Genomic DNA, 16,933 nt, shown 5'->3' on the forward strand with positions numbered 1-16,933 from the left:
AAGCAGTGTGCACCAACAACGAAAAAAACAAGAGGCGAAAATTCCTAAGCACCTACTTGACAAAGAAAAATGTACCAAAGATGTAAGACCGGGATCATATTCATCTACAAAGGTATCAACCTTTACTGTCCTAAAAAATCCTCTTGTATATTAACTGTCTCTAATGAAGACATAAATATACTCTGTATCTTCAGTCAAGATATATGAATTGAAAAAAAAAAGATATATGAACTGATTTGGAAATGATGAAAGCCCCTGTATCTACAAAACCATGAGAGGTATAGTTGAGGCAAATGTGACCTTACTCAACAAATACCAGAATATTAGGAATAGATAATGCTGAGGCTAAACAGATGTGAATTGAGGATACAAAGGATGATACTGTACAAGCCCGATTTTTTCACACATAAAGGAATTTTCCCTTCATTTTCCTTCACTTAGATGCAAAAGTTTCTTCCCGACTCAGAAGAGCACCATTGGTTTTATTGATTATCTCTCCAGAACTACACATTAGTTTCATTGGAATTTAGTTACCTACAATCACAGGCTGTATTCTCAACTGTTACACAAAATAGAATACCTGCAGCTCCCGATTGTGATTCTCACACAGCAACTGCAGAAACCTCAGTATGGGCTGCATGATGGCAATTGCAGGACTCATGGTTACTTCCTCGGCAGACTTTTCCTCGGCATTTCCTGCTTCGGATCCTGCACACATCATGTCGATTTCTGGATCCATTTCTCTTCGGTATGCACAATACGCTTTGGAGGTTGCCGAAGAAGCTTCTGTTAATTGCCCTTTCATTCCCTCTTTTAAAAGTAATGATGAATCTCTTACTGAAATAAAACAGTACTCTTAGATTTCTGAATTAGCTTCTTTTGCCAATTAAAAAACAAGACAACCAGTTACCCAAATACTCTAACAACTGAATCAAAAAACATTTGACAAGAGGTGCAACAATTTCTCCCAAAATAATCTAGCAACTACAGAATTAAATTTGCACAGGACATTAAAAAAAAAATCTAAATGTTCAGCCAATTTCAGAAGGGCTCGTGTCTTTCTGATAAATATAAAATATGAGAATTCTTGAATACAAGAAGGTGGAGGAAAATATGGCAAACTTCAAAATGTTATGTTTATATGATTTGTATTAAGTTCACTGATGACTTTGTTATTCCAAATACCAAGAATCTTTCATTAGAGTAAGGTGCTGTAACTCCTATTCTTAAAATTTGGGTTTCATGAATACTCAAAAGGTTTGGGCAGTTGCTCTTTACCATGCCTTCCACAATGAAGTCAAACTTTTCAATGTCGCTTGTTCCTTTGCGTTAATAATGCCTTGTTTGAATTTGGTCCTGCAAAGCTGTTTCAAGGTCAGCCCTGTGGCCATAGGATTTTAAGGATGGAGCTCCATACACAGAACCACAGATGGGATATTGAGATGAAGGTAAGTGAGATCTAAAGGTGGTGTGACCTTCTTTTTTCTCTATTCCCCCAAGTACTCAACTATCTCTTTACCTCTCATTCGTGGACCAGATGTCATCAATTCATTGTCATCATCCCTTTTTTTGTTACCTAAGTCTATGGTATTAACGGTCACTGTTGATCTTATCTCTTTCTGAGCAGCCTTCATTCGGTCATACAGAACTTTGAAGAATTTTTCTGACTTTTTTTGTTCATGTAATTGCTGGTAGAAGGAGTACTGCAAGAAAGCATATTTTAAGATATCAACACCCAAGGGGAGAAAAATAGTGCTTTCTTGCTTGAAATAAATATAAACATTATGAATAAAAGCACACATTTCATGTGCTGCCCATTATTTCATAAATTAGCAGCCTTTGCCAGTCTCCTGTACTATTTAACATATACTAATAATAACTTGTGTTTGCTTAGCACTTTCCAGTAAAATCCAATATATTTTCCTGTTATTTAATTCACCTTAGTGATTATTTTATTTTAAAAATTTATAAGTGCACTGTAAGAAGTTGTATGCAAAGAGTGCCTTGATTTTTATAATATTGTAAACTCATGTCTTGATTCAACACATATTTATTGAGCGCCTACTACGTGCCAGGCCCTTGCTACTACGAGGCATAGAACAAAAAGGAAAAGCCACCACAATCCCTCCCTTTATGAGTGTGTCACCTAGAGTGGAAAACAGCCACTAATCCAATGATCATGCTGTCTAAATGCGGGTTTACGCAGAGTTACAAAGAGTTATTTTTCTCTTTATCTAAATTATAGTACATTTAATTTAGAATGTGTTACCATGGCAGCCTCACTCACAGGAACCCACTGATAGATAGGCCCTAAGTTTTTTTGGTACTTCATTAGCTACACTGCTTTGCATGGGGTCTAGGACAAGCTTGCCATAAGATGCATAAAATGGATTCTGCTTTAAGAGTGAATAATGATGTAGAAAGAGCTCAACACCAAAACAGTGATAAAATATGTCTTAGTGAGAGGTAGAAATACTAAGCCTTGAGAATATCTATCTAATCACTGTCTGCTTAGTGACTTATGGCAGTATCCAGAAGAGGTAGGAGATGGGAAAGGTGATATGCACCAGAGAAAACAGAATCTGAAATAAAGTAAAAAAAGAAAAAAAAAAAAGAAAATAATTCTAGTAACTATACTGATGGAAAGAAAGTTATATAACCTTAATGAGAGATAGTGTGAAGAAAACATGAAAAGTAATGACTACCTAATCAAGTACAATGAACCATAATCCAGCAAATGGAAACAACTAATTCTGGTGAGTTTGGCTCCTGTACATAGGCTTTCTTAAAAGAATGCTTAGAACCATGACCCACAGGTCCTGGGACTTGCAGGTAAAACTAATGACATCAAGTCTTGAAATGGATGTCTGTCCTGCAATTTTCAATGTGAACAATGTACGAGTAAAGAGCAATTTATGAAGCCTTAGGAGTCGCCTTCATACCTAAAAGGTGGAAGCTCTAAGCAGGAGGCTAGCAAACCCTCAAGAAAGCAGGACAAAAAAGCCACAGTAACCATAGCAACTACAGGGAAACAGTCACACTGGTTCCATTAATTCAAAGGATAAACGCAGCATTTACAGACCTCTACAGTCCCACAAATTAAGCTGATGCTTAAATCCTAATATTTTCAATATAACCAGGTTAGAAGGTGAAAGGAGTTCCCAATATATTAATGAGGAAGTTATAGGAAATTTGTGGCTCTATTAAAGCAAAGTTTTATAATTTATTTAGGTCCTTGAAATACATGATCTCATTGATACTTTCAACACAACTGTGTGATAGAGAGTAATCTTATTTCCATTTTATAGATCAATAAGATAAAGTTTAGTAAAGGTAAATGACTTGCCCAACATTACATAACTAGTAAGTGGTAAAGCTAGGATTTCAATCTAGATTCTCTGTCTCTAAATCATTAAATTTACAAAGTAACCTCTTAAGCTCAAAATAATTGGTCATTTATGTAGACTACACCTTTTTAAAACCAGGGCATTACAAAGCTGAACAGTGTGTCTTTAATAAAAATAAAAAGTAGGGGCGCCTGGGTGGCGCAGTCGGTTAAGCATCCGACTTCAGCCAGGTCACGATCTCGCGGTCCGGGAGTTCAAGCCCCGCGTCGGGCTCTGGGCTGATGGCTCAGAGCCTGGAGCCTGTTTCCGATTCTGTGTCTCCCTCTCTCTCTGCCCCTCCCCGTTCATGCTCTGTCTCTCTCTGTCCCAAAAATAAATAAACGTTGAAAAAAAAAAATTTTAAAAAATAAAAATAAAAAGTATGTTTTATATATACATATATAATCTCAACAGGCAGCATAAGGATTTCACTTGTAAAAGATATGGTTTTTGATTAGGAAACTGTTTCCATAAGTTTGAGAGTATAAGGGGAAACTCTTGAGGCTTTTTTCAGGAGCCAAGGATGATGGACCAACAGATCTAGATGGGAGAGGAAAGACTTTCCCCCCAAGAAGGATGGGGAAGAGTAGAAGAGGGAAGGCAGAGAAGGAACATGAAGTGAGGAACTAGAGATGAAGCAAGCTTAGGATAATGGCGCAGGGTGAATCAGCCAGCAAAATTTACCAGGAGTCAGGAAGTAGAAGGTTATTTCAGAAAGGAGATGTTTACAGTGGTTAAGGGCACCAATCCTGGAGCCAGTCCACATGGGTTCGAGTCCTGACTCTCCCTGTAACTAGCCATGTGAGCTTGGTAAGGAGCTTAGACTGTCTATCTCAAATTCTTCTTTGGTGAAATGAGATGATATATGTTACCCCACCAGCTGTTGTGAGAATTAACCGACTTAGTACATATAAAGCACTAAGAACAGTGCCTGGTATTTAGTAGGTATTATCTTCATTATTGTTATTGGTGTTCAGTTTGAAATTAAAATAGAAATACCTCTCCTATCCTCCCCTTCAACCAATCTTCAATAATGTACATTAAACACATAAATTGGCTTATGTAGCTAGGAGGGTATAAAGTAAGGAGGGGAATCAGATTCCTACCCCAGTACTATAGACGTAGGAGTGTCAAGTCACTAGTGCCTAAGGGCACCGTGACAATGTAAAACCCTCTGGGGACTGCCAGGAGTCTTGGGGAGGAGTGGATTTTAGACTGCTAAAGGGCGAGGAACAGGATTCAAGTTGGCCTCAGTGAGACCTTTTAGAGACAGAAGCACACAGCTGCTCTCTGGGTTACACCGTGATATAGTTAAGTGACAAACCTAAAAAAGGGATGGCTGGTAAATGACATTGTCATAACCCATCTTTAAAAAAGGCTTTCATATACAAAAATAATTTAATGCTTTTCATCAACAAATATTTGCTGAATGGCAATAAAGCACATAAATGTCAGAGACAGGACATGATCTACTTTAAGAAAGATGAAATTTAATTGGAGAGGCAAAATGTCATACAAATAACAACAGAACAAAGTAGCACAGGAAGAGTGCCAAATAAATATTAAGGAAACAAGTGTTATGGGAGCTCAGATAAAGGAGTGGTTGTCAAGGCCCATGCCAGATAAGGAAGATTTTGTGAAGGGGTTAGAAATTGATTCAAACCATTCATTCATACAGCCATCACTCCTGAACATTTACTGGGCCAGACATGGTGTCAGACACAAAGGATCCAAAGATGAACCACATGGGGTCTCAATTTTTTAAGGACTCATAGTTTGTTAGAGCCTGGTGCACACATGAAAAGGCACAATAAAGTGGCAAAAAAATGCCACTGAAGGCATCTGCAGGATACAGCAGGTGCATATAGTAACCACTGGACAATTCTGCCCAGGGGGACGTGGGATCAGAGAAGGCTTCCAAGAGAAGCTCATGAATTGGGTCCTCCTGGAGGAGAAAACAACGTAAGAGAAATAACACGACACATATGAGGAATGATGAAGAGCTTAGTATAGCTGGTGTGCAGGAGACAGGACAGAGGAGGGAGGAGGTGGGATAAGAAAGGAAAATGGGAAAATGCAAAGAGATTAAATCATGAAGATCTTATGGACTTTGTTAGGGAGTTTGCCTTTATAGGGCAAGTGACTGATTTTAAGCAGAAGAAAAACATGTTTTTTGGAAAGATAGCTTTGGAGGCAAAGTGTAGAATGATTTGGAGAAGCACAGAACTGGGATCAGGGATACCTCCTGAAAGACACCATGGCCCAGGAAAAGATTAGAAGCATGGATAATGAGGGCTGGATATGGAGAGATTGAAAGCAGAGTGTGGGTATGAGACATGTTAACAGGGCAGAATCACAGAGATTGGCCTTCAATGAGGTGTTCAGGAAGGGAGTGAGGATGAGTAGGCTGAGGTCAAGGTGGGTTTTCAACTTCTGGCCAGATATCTGTGTGGATGGACTGCCAGTCACTGAGGGAGGCAAAGTAAGAGGAGAAGTGGGTGGATGGAGAATCAGAGTGGATTCAGTGTGGGACACGTTGAGTTTGAGGTACCTGTGGGACATCCCACAAGATATTTCTGGAAGATAGCTGGATGTAGAGTCTATTGGTGCAGAGTGGGGAATCATCAGCATCAAATGGAAGTTAAAGATGCAGAAATGAATGAGGTCAGGCTGAAGGAACAAGCAAAATAAACAGAGGAGAGCCCAAAGAAACTTGGGAGACATCAAGATTCAACAGTTAAGTAAATCAAGAAGAGCTTACACAGAAGGCTAAGAAGAAATGGCAGGAGGTGAGAAGAGAGTGGTGTCCCAAGACCTAAGCTGAAAAGGTTTCAAAAACAAAGAAAAAGTCACCAGTGACAAGTGCCACAGAAACATCATGTGAAAAGGGACTAAAAGGTATTTGAGGGTTCAGGGAACTTGTCAAGAATCTTAAAGTAGATCAGGAAGCTTCTGACAGAAGCTGGGTTATTCTGTGGCAATATGAGGACATAAATAGACGTACATATGTATGGAGGGTGAAAGATGATCTCATCTGATGACCCTATGTGGTCCAATAACAGGAATCTAGAAGATACTTTATTGGCAAGGATTGCTTCTTCTTGAGATGCAAAAAAAAAAAAAAAAAAAAAAAAAAAAAATCCTTCACTACTGTCTGGATAATCTACATCTCATATTATGTAGTTGCCTAGACAATTTCTTTAGAAAGTCCCAACTGAATATCTGGTTGTGGAAGACAAGACTACTTCCAAGAAAACCCACACAAATCCCTCCACCACCCACTTTCCCCAACGTCCCTCAGAGGAATTTGTGCTGAAGCTTCACCACCACAAGACTTTTCAAAATTTGTTTTTCGACTAAGAGGGATCGGCGTTTGGGAGATGCTTTTTGGTCACCGTGACATCTGTTGCTCATGAGGCCTTTATTCCTAAAGCCACCTGCTATTAGATATAGTGAAACTTCTGTTGTTCATTGCATTTAGTGGATTAATAAAGGAAAATATCCTGGCTTTCAATTAGATAGGGTTTCTATTTGCCATGAATAGGAAAGGTTGATTCTGCAACTTCCAATTAGCTGTAAGCATAGCTTCCTTCTCCAACCGAGACAAACCTGGAAAGAGCAGGTTTAGTGAGTGGCAGGACAAGGAGGAAGATGTGTGTTCTCTGGGAACGCTCGCCAGCACTGTCCTCCGGCTCACCCAGTGTGTTCTGCCTTTGGGAGTGCAGGAGCCCAGGGGCAACTGGTAAGAGTTTCAAAGTGAAGTGTGTACTTTTTGAGAAAGCGTGGCTGATGATCCCTGCATGCAGGTGGTAACAGCTTTCAACTCTCCTCTCCTAGGGTAAATGAATGAATGAAATTGTTCTTCTCTCCCTGGACCAGTGAGAATTCACTTACTCAGAGGGATCAGGGTAATAAGCACTGGGAGATTTGGGGCATTGAATAAAGGTGCTATTCTAAACTTCTAGAAAAGTAAATGGAAGGGGATGTGCTGATAGGGGTGGTCAATGTTACTAAAACCTGATTGATGCCAAATACTGTGTGAGGTGTTTATATATATTAGCTCATTGAATGAATCTATCTATCTATTTTTACATTTAATTCTTAGATGAATCAAAATGTTGTTTTTCTCTGCTGAAAGTTCCCCTCAACAAATCAGAATTTCTGGTATGATGTTAGAAAGGATGCTTCTGAGGAATGTTTAGCTTCACTGAATAATTTGTGAAGGTCTGTAGTTTCTACAGTAAATCAAATAAATTTATAAGGAAAATATGAAAGTTGCTAGGTTTTTTTTAAGATAGTCATGAGAAGGTAAGAGAAAAAGACATTACTTTCCTTGGTTTCTATGACAAGTAAATAAGAAATACAAATAACCAACATAACGCTCATCATGATAAACAGATACCTGAGTTTGTGTATTTCCTCCTTCGAGCAAGGCAATGCCAAGTAAAATTCCTTCTGAAAAAATTCTGTCATTTTTGGTGTTCACTATAACATCAATGACAAGTTCAGATGCACCTTCTTTATCCAGTAGACACTGAATGTCTGACATTGATATCCCCATCTTATCTGAATCTTGTCCCGAAAAGCTCCCTGTGATTAGCAAAAATAAATAAGTAAAACTTAGTTACAGACACTATTAGTACGTAACATTTTTGAATTCTTAGACCTTAAAAATATTTATCATTGAGGGCGCCTAAGTGTCCAACTTCGGTTCAGGTCATGATCTCACAGTTGGCGGGTTCAAGCCCTGTGTCAGGCTCTGTGCTGACATGACAGCTCAGAGCCTGGAGCCTGTTTCAGATTCTGTGTCCTCTTCTCTCTCTGCCCCTTGCCAGCTCACATTCTCTCTCTTTCTCTCTCTCTCAAAACTAAATAAACATTAAAAAAAATTTTTTTAAAGGAATATTTATCATTGGAATTTTTTCCCTTCCCCATTAAATATAATAGGGGCTTGGGTTTAAAAAATGTCAAAAGTTTGTAAAAACATAGCTTTCTATTAAATGTATGACACCTAGAATTAAATGTTTTTTCTTAATAAGAAATGCTTTTAGAAAAAGAAAACTAGCTTTATTTTTGTCCTTAATTTACATATTAAGAAATTATGACATTGTTTACTATTTTCCAGAGTCAAAGAGCAAAACTAGTCCTGATGTTCAAATCATTTGTTTTATGAATGCAAAATTTTGGACAAAGGTCTTTTGATAGTGCTTTTCAAGTGAATTTTTTATATTTATGCTATTTTAAGTTAAATACCAGCATAGCACCAGCAGAAAGACACGTGACTAGAATCCTAGAACGAGGGGCAAATGATCAGTCTTACCTCCCCCTTGTGCAGATTTGCTGTAGGTTCCAGAGAGGTGTCCATTGATACCAACTCCATAGTCTCCTTTAAAGTAGCGATTCAGGAGTATTTTTCTTAGTGTGTTACCCTAATAAAAGGGATAAGAAAAGTGTTTCTTATTGTTTCTCTTTCTAATGAAAAGGGAAAGTAGCAGTACATTAAAATGCCCACTCAAGATGCATTTTATCAATGATGTTGATATGGAAGAATTAATTTTATATAGCATAATATTTCCTGAGATGAAAATTTGCAAATGCTTCCTAAGAAAATAATAATGATTTTGCTTCTCCCAGAAATAAAGAACAAACTAGAGTACTTTCCACGAAATGTACTGAGAAAATCACAACAGATTGTACTAAGAAAATCTATGCACTATAAATTTAAGATTGCCTCAAAGGCTGAGGGTCCTAGTGTTGTTAAGAATATTAGTGATGCCTAAAGAAGACACAGTTTAATAAACACCCTGAGAATTGGAAACCAAAAGCCCTATTTAAGAGGAGATTGGTAAATGGAGCTAGGAAAGTGCTGGGTATACAACAGGTGCTCAAAAAATTAAGCTTGATAAGACAGAGTGAATATATTTAAATTCCAAGGGCTTTATTCAGAAACTGACGGGCAAAAGACAAGTGTATTCCTTTATAAAATATGTAATTCAGAAGTTCCTAAGTCTTCAATGTTATACTGATTACAAGACATTTTAAAAATACTATATTTTGGGCCACCTGGGTGGCTCAGTCAGTTGAGCATCCGATTCTCGATGCTCTTCAGCTCAGGTCAGTATCCCAGGGTTGTGGGATTGAGCACCACATTGAGCCCCACTTTGGGCTCTGCACTGAGTGTGGAGCCTCCTTAAGATTTTCTCTCTCTCTCTCTCTCTCTCTCTCTCTCTCTCTCTCTCTCTCTGCCCCTCTCTCCAAATCATGCTCTCCCTCTCTTTCTCTTTAAAAAAATTAAAATAAAAAAATAAAATACTATATTTTGCTGGTGTACCTGGGTGACTCAATCGTTTAAATGACCAACTCTTAATTTTGGCTCATGTTATGATCTCATGGTTCCTGAGATCGAGTCCCTGCATAGGGCTCCATCTGCTTGGGATTCTCTCTCTCCCTGTCTCTCTGCTCCTCCCTGGCTTATGTGCTCTCTCTCTCAAAACAAATAAATAAACAAAAAAAAAAAATACAATGTTTTGCAATATAGTTCCTTGATGTACATAAGACATACAGATAACTCCAGATCTTCCATTTTATTGGTCTTATTATTTCAATAGACAAGTGATTTTAAGGTATTATTAAAGAATACTTTTAAAAACTAAATTAACACAGCCAACTACTGAGGTGTTAGTCCCATCTTGCGGGTAAGAACACTGGGGCCCAAGAGCTCAGGTAACCGGATGTAGATCGTGCAGCTAACAGGTGGTACAGCAAAGAGCTGAACTCAATGCTTGACGGAGTCGCCCAGGCCATTTCCACACACGGTACCCAGGGCCACTCCCCAGGCACACCTTCCAATGCTGTGACACTTTGACACATGGCCCTCACCATTTCCTCTCTCTCTCTTGCTCTGGTTAGACCTCCTTCTCATCCTCTGAGGTTTCATCCTCAGCTCTCTTGTCCTGCTGCTCTCCTCTCCTTCCCTCTCTCTGTCAGCAAATTTATCTGATCCCTGGTTGCATAACCACTTCTGCAGTCTGACTGCCAAATGTCTTTCCTCCAGCTCGACCTGGCTCCCCTAAGCTTTTCATCCTGTTTCCACTTAGATTTCCTTATCTTCATCTGGAGTTTCTACTGGCACCTCAAACTCAATTTGTCACAATGGAATGACCTCCTCTTTTTTATTCTTTTTTTTCTTGAAGTATAATTAACAAAATATATTAGTTTCAAGTGTACAATATAGTGATTCGCTAATTCTATATATTACTCCGTGCTCATCAAGATGAGTACATTCTTAATTCCCTCTAACTATTTCACCCATCCCCCACCCACTTCCCCTCTGGCGACCACAAGTTTGCTTTAAGAGTCTGTTTCTCTGTTTGTCTCTTTTTTCCTTTGTTTGCTTGTTCATTTGTTTTGTTTCTTAAATTCCAGATATGAGTGAAATCATATGGTATTTGTCTTTCTCCAACTGATTTATTTCACTTATCATTATACCCTCTAGGCCCATCCATGTTGGTCAAATGGCACAATCTCATTCTATTGTATGGTTTAGTAATATTCCATTGTGTGTGTGGGTGTGTATATATATATATATATATATATATATATATATATATATATCACCTCTTTATCCATTCATTCATCTATCTATCCATGGACACTCGGGTTGCTTCTATATCTTGGCTATTGTACTCCTTGTTTTCTTTCATAGTCTTTTTTTAAGATTCTTTATTTTTGAAAGATAGAGAGAGAGCAGGGACAGAGAGGGGAAGACAAAGAATCCCAAGCATGATCTGCACTGTCAGCACAGAACCCAATGTGGGACTTGAACTCACACACTGTGAGATCACAACCTGAGCCTAAATCAAGAGTCGGATTCTTAACTGACCGACCCACCCAGGCTCCCCTCTTAGCTATTGAGAACAATGCTGCAATAAACATAGGGGTGCATGTATTTTTTCAAACTAGTGTTTTTGTTTTCTTTGGGTAAATACTCACTAGTTCAATCACTGGATCATATAAAAACTTACTTTTATGTTTTGAGAAACCTCTATACTGTTTTCCACAGTGGCTATACCAGTTTGCATTCCCACCAGCAGTGTACAAGGATTCCTTTTTCTCCACATTCTTGCCAACGCTTTTTATTTCTTGTAATTTTGATTTTAGCCATTCTGACAGGTGTAAACTGGCATCTCATGGTTTTAATTTGCATTTCCCTGATGAGTAGTACAATCTAAAGATTTAAGGCAATCCCTATCAAAATACCAATAACATTTTTCACAGAACTAAAACAAATAATCCTAAAATTTGTACGGACCCATAAAAGACCCCAAATATCCAAAGCAATGTTGAGAAAGGAAATCAAAGCTAGAGGTATCACAATTCCAGATATCAAGTTATACCACAAAGCTTTGGTAATCAAAATAGTGTGGTACTAAAGAACAAAAACAGACACATAGGATTTCCCAGAAATGAACCCATGCCCATATGGTCAATTAATCTATTAAAAAGGAGCCAGTAAGATAAAATGGGAAAAAGACAGTCTCTTCAAAAATGGTGCTGGGAAAACTGGACAGCTACATGCAAATGAATGAAACTGGACCACTTTCTTACACTACATACAAAAAAAAAAACTCAAAATGGATTACAGATCTAAATGTGAGATCTGAAACTATAACACTCCTAGAAGAAAACATAGGCAATAATACCTTTGACATTAGCTGTAGAAACATTTCTCTAGACATGTCACTTCACGCAAGAGAAATAAAAATGAAATAAATTATTGGGACTACTCCAGAATAAAAGGCTCTTAAGCAGCAAAGTAAACTATCAACAAAACAAAAAGGTAACCTACTGAATGGGAGAAGATATTTGTAAATGATATATCCAATAAAAGGTTAATATCCAAACTATATAAAGAACTTCTACAACTCAACACCAAGAAAAAACAAACAACCCGATTAAAATATGGGCAGAGGACCTAAACAGACATTTTTCCAAAGAAGACATACATATGGCCAACAGACACATGAAAAGATGTTCAACATCACTTACTGTCCTTTCTTAAACCTGTTTTCCTTTCAATTTCAATTTATTTTTACATCAGAACCATGTTGATCATTTAAGGCCCCAAACCTAAGAGATCATCTACTAACCCCTTATCTTGGCAATGATTTGTGAAAACCTACATATTCTATCTTTTCAGGTGTAGCTTCCAATGGTGTCTTCGCACATAATATTTTAACTGAACTGAACTATATGATGATTTCTCAACCACAGTTTTCTCAGTCTTTCTGCTTTCTCATATGTCATATTCTTTTCTTTCACCTTATGGATACCACCTATCCCCCCTCTTCATTCTACAGATATTCATTAAGTACCTACTCTGTTTTAGACACTATTCTTTTTTTTTTTTAAGTTTATTTATTTTTGAGAGAGACAGAGAGTGTACGAGCAAGGGAGGGGCAGAGAGAGAGGGAGAGAGAGAGAATCCCAAACTGGCTCTGCATTATCAGCACAGCCCCAGCACCAGCACAGGGCTCAACCTCATGATTCACCTGAGCCAAAATCAAGAGTGGGACACTTAACCTACAGAGTCACCCAGGTACTCCTAGACACTATTCTAAGTGAATAATATGTAATCTTCCACTCAAAGTGTTTACAATAAGGTCAGTACCATAATAGGCACATACATTAGGCCCTGTGGAAGCATATAAAACTTTGAAGAGGCTTGACTTTGAAGAGGCTTTATATGCAAATCTCCTCTACTAACCATACAATCATCAGCACAAAGCTGTCCTGTGCATAGTCGATGCACAACAAATATGTCCTAAATGTCACAGTGCCAAGAACTTTAATAGACACTTAGAGTGTCTGGAGTTCTTTATCCTTAGAGTGACTTTTATTTATCGATAATTAAAATTTTAGCACACAGACATTTGCCATTGTTCCCTATTTCATGTTTTCTTCCTTTAAGACTTTTTCATATAATATTATAGTGAGTAAAGGTGATGCCCAGTCTTGGAAGAAATAGAGAACCTAGAGAATACATAAGAAAAAAAAAGAGTCTGTCTCTTTTTTCTATTAAGAGAAAGCCTTTTGAGTTGAACTAATTTCATCAGCCCAAAAAAAAAAAAAAATAATCTTTCCAAAAGGAAAGGGAAAACAAAATAAAATATTTCTTTGAAGTCAAATGGGCTTTTGCTGTGCATCTTATTATAGCAGAAGGAGATGTTCTAAGAGAGCTTTGAGACCCATTAACTATGGAGCTATAGTTGTATGTTGGGAAGAAAAATATGAGAATATTTTTACTTAAGTACTAAATTTCTATAAAGGGTAGCTCAGTTTGTTATAGTGACCATGCTTCTCACCTCTACAGGCCAATGTACTGCTTCTCACTCAAACTCTGTAAGGTACAGTTGGCCCACCTACAATAAATAAAGCTGAAAAACATGAAAATGCAGGCCTGTTTTTCTTAAAATCACTCAAGTCCATGTCACCGTCTGGAAGAGAACCTGCTGTAAATAGAGCTCCTGGGTCCTTGTGAACTAGCTCTCTTTTTAGTCTATGTAAGAGAGCCTTTTAACCACATTATTCCAAGAACCCAACCAAAAGATAAAACAATGGTGTATCTTTTTTAAAAAGGAGAATAGAAAGCTGCATTTTATCCTTTGTTTTTAAAAATGCCCTTTATATTGCGAGAAGAACAAAGCTGTTCAAAACCAACTACAGAGTAGAAGTGTGTCACATCAAATTAAGACAAGCCTCATATTTGCTATTATTCCTAAATTTTCTTTGGAAAGATAAAATAAAATCACAGATACTTGTCAGATTCATAAACATCAAAATCAAATGAGTAATTTGGTTTTTTTAAATCTTTCTTATCCAATTCCAGCCTTGTCAACAGCATCCATTTTCTAACTATGTAATATTCAGAATGCCATGGAAGGAGGAAAGGACTTCCTCTATCCCTGTTCTTAACTCTGGAGCCACACTGCCTGGGTTCCAATTCTCTTCATGCCACATATCAACTGGGGGACCTTAAGCAAGTTATTCCATCCCCCTGGCCCTCGGTCCCATAACTGTCAAATGGAATAGTCATAATGCTTATCCTCTATGGGTTTCTGTGATGATTAAATAGGTAAAAACTTATAAGATACTCAGAATAGTTCCCAGCACATAGTAGGTGCGACGTAAGTTGTGCAGAGCTAATGCTATTGCTGCCAGTATTGATATTATCCAGATCACACAACAGTGTTCAATTTACAAAGTGCTTTTGTACAGACTTTCTCACTTTATACCAAACCTTCCCATGTAAGTGAAAAAGTTTCTACATCCACTAACGAAAGAGCAAAAATAATAAATGATAAACTACCTGAAAATCCTAATTCGTCCACTATTAACCAGTCCTTGGAATTCTGTCTGTGTGAGCTAATATGTGTACACTGCACTATATAAAATGGACCTTTCTAGAAGTCCAACTAAAGTGGAAAAACTCTACTGTGGCTCCAACTCCATGGTTTTCAACAGACACAAACTTCGGCACTAAAAATGAACAAGAATAGGTGCAGATGAATGGGACTCTATTGTTTGTCTTAGTTATCCTCGTTTAAGCTTTGAAAACTCCCGATATTGCTACATGACGAGTCGAGCACAACTGATTTCTTCTGCCAAACACCAAATTCTGACTTGAGGATCAAGGCAAGTCCTGTGTTCACACTTGTCTTAGGGTATCCTTAGTGGCCTGCACTATCGGTGATGGGTTACAGTGGTGATAATTCAGATGACAGTCCTTTCCACAAATTCCTTTAACTCCAATAAATTAATTTTAGAATTACTGGCAGAAATTCTGGTGCCAGGGTTGTAAATTCTGGTGCCATGGAGCTATAACTGTCAAGGCAGAAATTCGGGAAAGAACGAAAAGCACATTAAGCCATTTTGAAAAGAATTCTACAACAATTGAGAAGTTTGACTTCTATTATACTCACTCTTCAATTCCAAAATGAATTCCTGACTGGGCTTCCCATGGAAGGTGTCCTTGCTGGATGAGGCCAACTAGCAAGAAATGTCCTTTCCAGTCTTTTCAATATCAGAGTCAATTCCAGGCCACAAGACACAGCTTTTAGCCAATGTCTTCATGTGAACACATCCCAGATGTGCTAAATGTAATGGAGCCAAGATAACTAACAACCACCTTCTGAAATTACAACAAAACATCTCCATAAAAAGACATCTTTTGTGGCCAGAGCAATCATGCTGACAGTTTGTGAATATCTGGGAGGACCGTTTTTTTCCTGGCCACTTCCTGTTGCACCAACTCCAGTGTATCAAAAATTAAGCTTAGAAATTATTGCTTTTCATGGGTAGAAAGAATAACAAAAGTTTACTAGTCTTAGAAAGGACCAAGGATTTTCTTTGCTTTTCCAGAAAGCACAACACTGTTTGCCATAATAGGTTAATAGCTTTAAGAGTGAAAAGTTCAAGGACATGATATTTGAGGTACTGAATCCACATGTGTTCCCTTTCCCTTGGAAAAATGACACATTGAAGTAATATTTTTTCCACTGTGGAAAATATAATGAAGACACCATCAAACCATGACAACCACAACCGGAATCCTCGAAAACAAGTCCTCCGTTGGAAATTCGAAAGGTAATGACAACTGCAAACTGGAGATGCTTAATTTAGGGTTTTCCCTCAAAGACTATCGCTTAGCTACTGATGATGAGATCTGTAAGGACGTTATTGTATGTACCTGTAGACTCCACATAGACTCTTTTTAACATTAAACCTGGTTTAGTCTAATTGATATTTCCCTAACCTTTTTGTTTAATGATAGCATGTCTGCTTAGATATTTTTCCTCACTTGAATTCCCAGGGGTAAAAAGGTACATTTTTAATTTCAAATACATTCTTGCAATAGCTGTACCCTAATTGGAATTACATTAGGTCCATCATTATAATCAACTACATCTTCAAGGAACTCCTTTGGGAAAAATGTGGCCAGTCTCCTATAATCTAGCTGTCTAATGGTTTGAATTTCTTAGTCCCTGACTCCAAGCAGTGAAGGCCATTCCTACCCTGGATGCTTCTTCCCAGCTTTGTCAAGATGAAACACACAAACTTCAACAGGAGTAGTTATTATATACATCCACAAAATGCTCTTCAACAATATAACAACATAATCATTGTAATCTTGAAAAACATATGGATGTCTCAACAATTCTAGGAGAAGGGCTTATAAAAAAGACTGGAAAATGTTAAAACAAATTATTCATACACCACTGTGACAATATACTTCTATCTTCCTTCCTTTTTTTTTTTTTTTCTTATTCATTGTAAGAACATCCTGCATTTCTACCACATGTCAGGAACTGTTAGGAAAGGGAAGGGGGCAAAATCTTCGGCAGCATATGCTGAAAGAATTTCCAAATATGTAGAGTTAAGACACATGGCACTGTTTTTCAATATAAATAATCCTCACCAGACCATTTGATTCCATTTGTGAAATTTAAACATTTAAACAGTAAATCATATGTAAACATTTGATGATG

General features: G+C 37.7%; 1 protein-coding gene across 8 annotated transcripts in view; it reads right to left on the minus strand.

The window, feature by feature from the left end:
* ITPR2 (inositol 1,4,5-trisphosphate receptor type 2) overlaps positions 1-16,933 on the minus strand; it is a 489,277-nt gene that overhangs the window by 161,707 nt on the left and 310,637 nt on the right. For all 8 annotated transcript variants that reach the window (XM_045061584.1, XM_019834732.3, XM_019834731.3 and 5 more), the window contains 4 exons: positions 8,707-8,815; positions 7,789-7,976; positions 1,520-1,703; positions 581-837 (listed from right to left, as the gene is read on the minus strand). In XM_045061584.1, the coding sequence (XP_044917519.1) occupies positions 581-837; positions 1,520-1,703; positions 7,789-7,976; positions 8,707-8,815 (738 nt within the window). The remainder of the gene's footprint in view (positions 1-580; positions 838-1,519; positions 1,704-7,788; positions 7,977-8,706; positions 8,816-16,933) is intronic.

This window comes from Felis catus, chromosome B4 (genome assembly GCF_018350175.1).
Source record: "Felis catus isolate Fca126 chromosome B4, F.catus_Fca126_mat1.0, whole genome shotgun sequence".
Lineage (NCBI taxonomy): Eukaryota > Metazoa > Chordata > Mammalia > Carnivora > Felidae > Felis > Felis catus.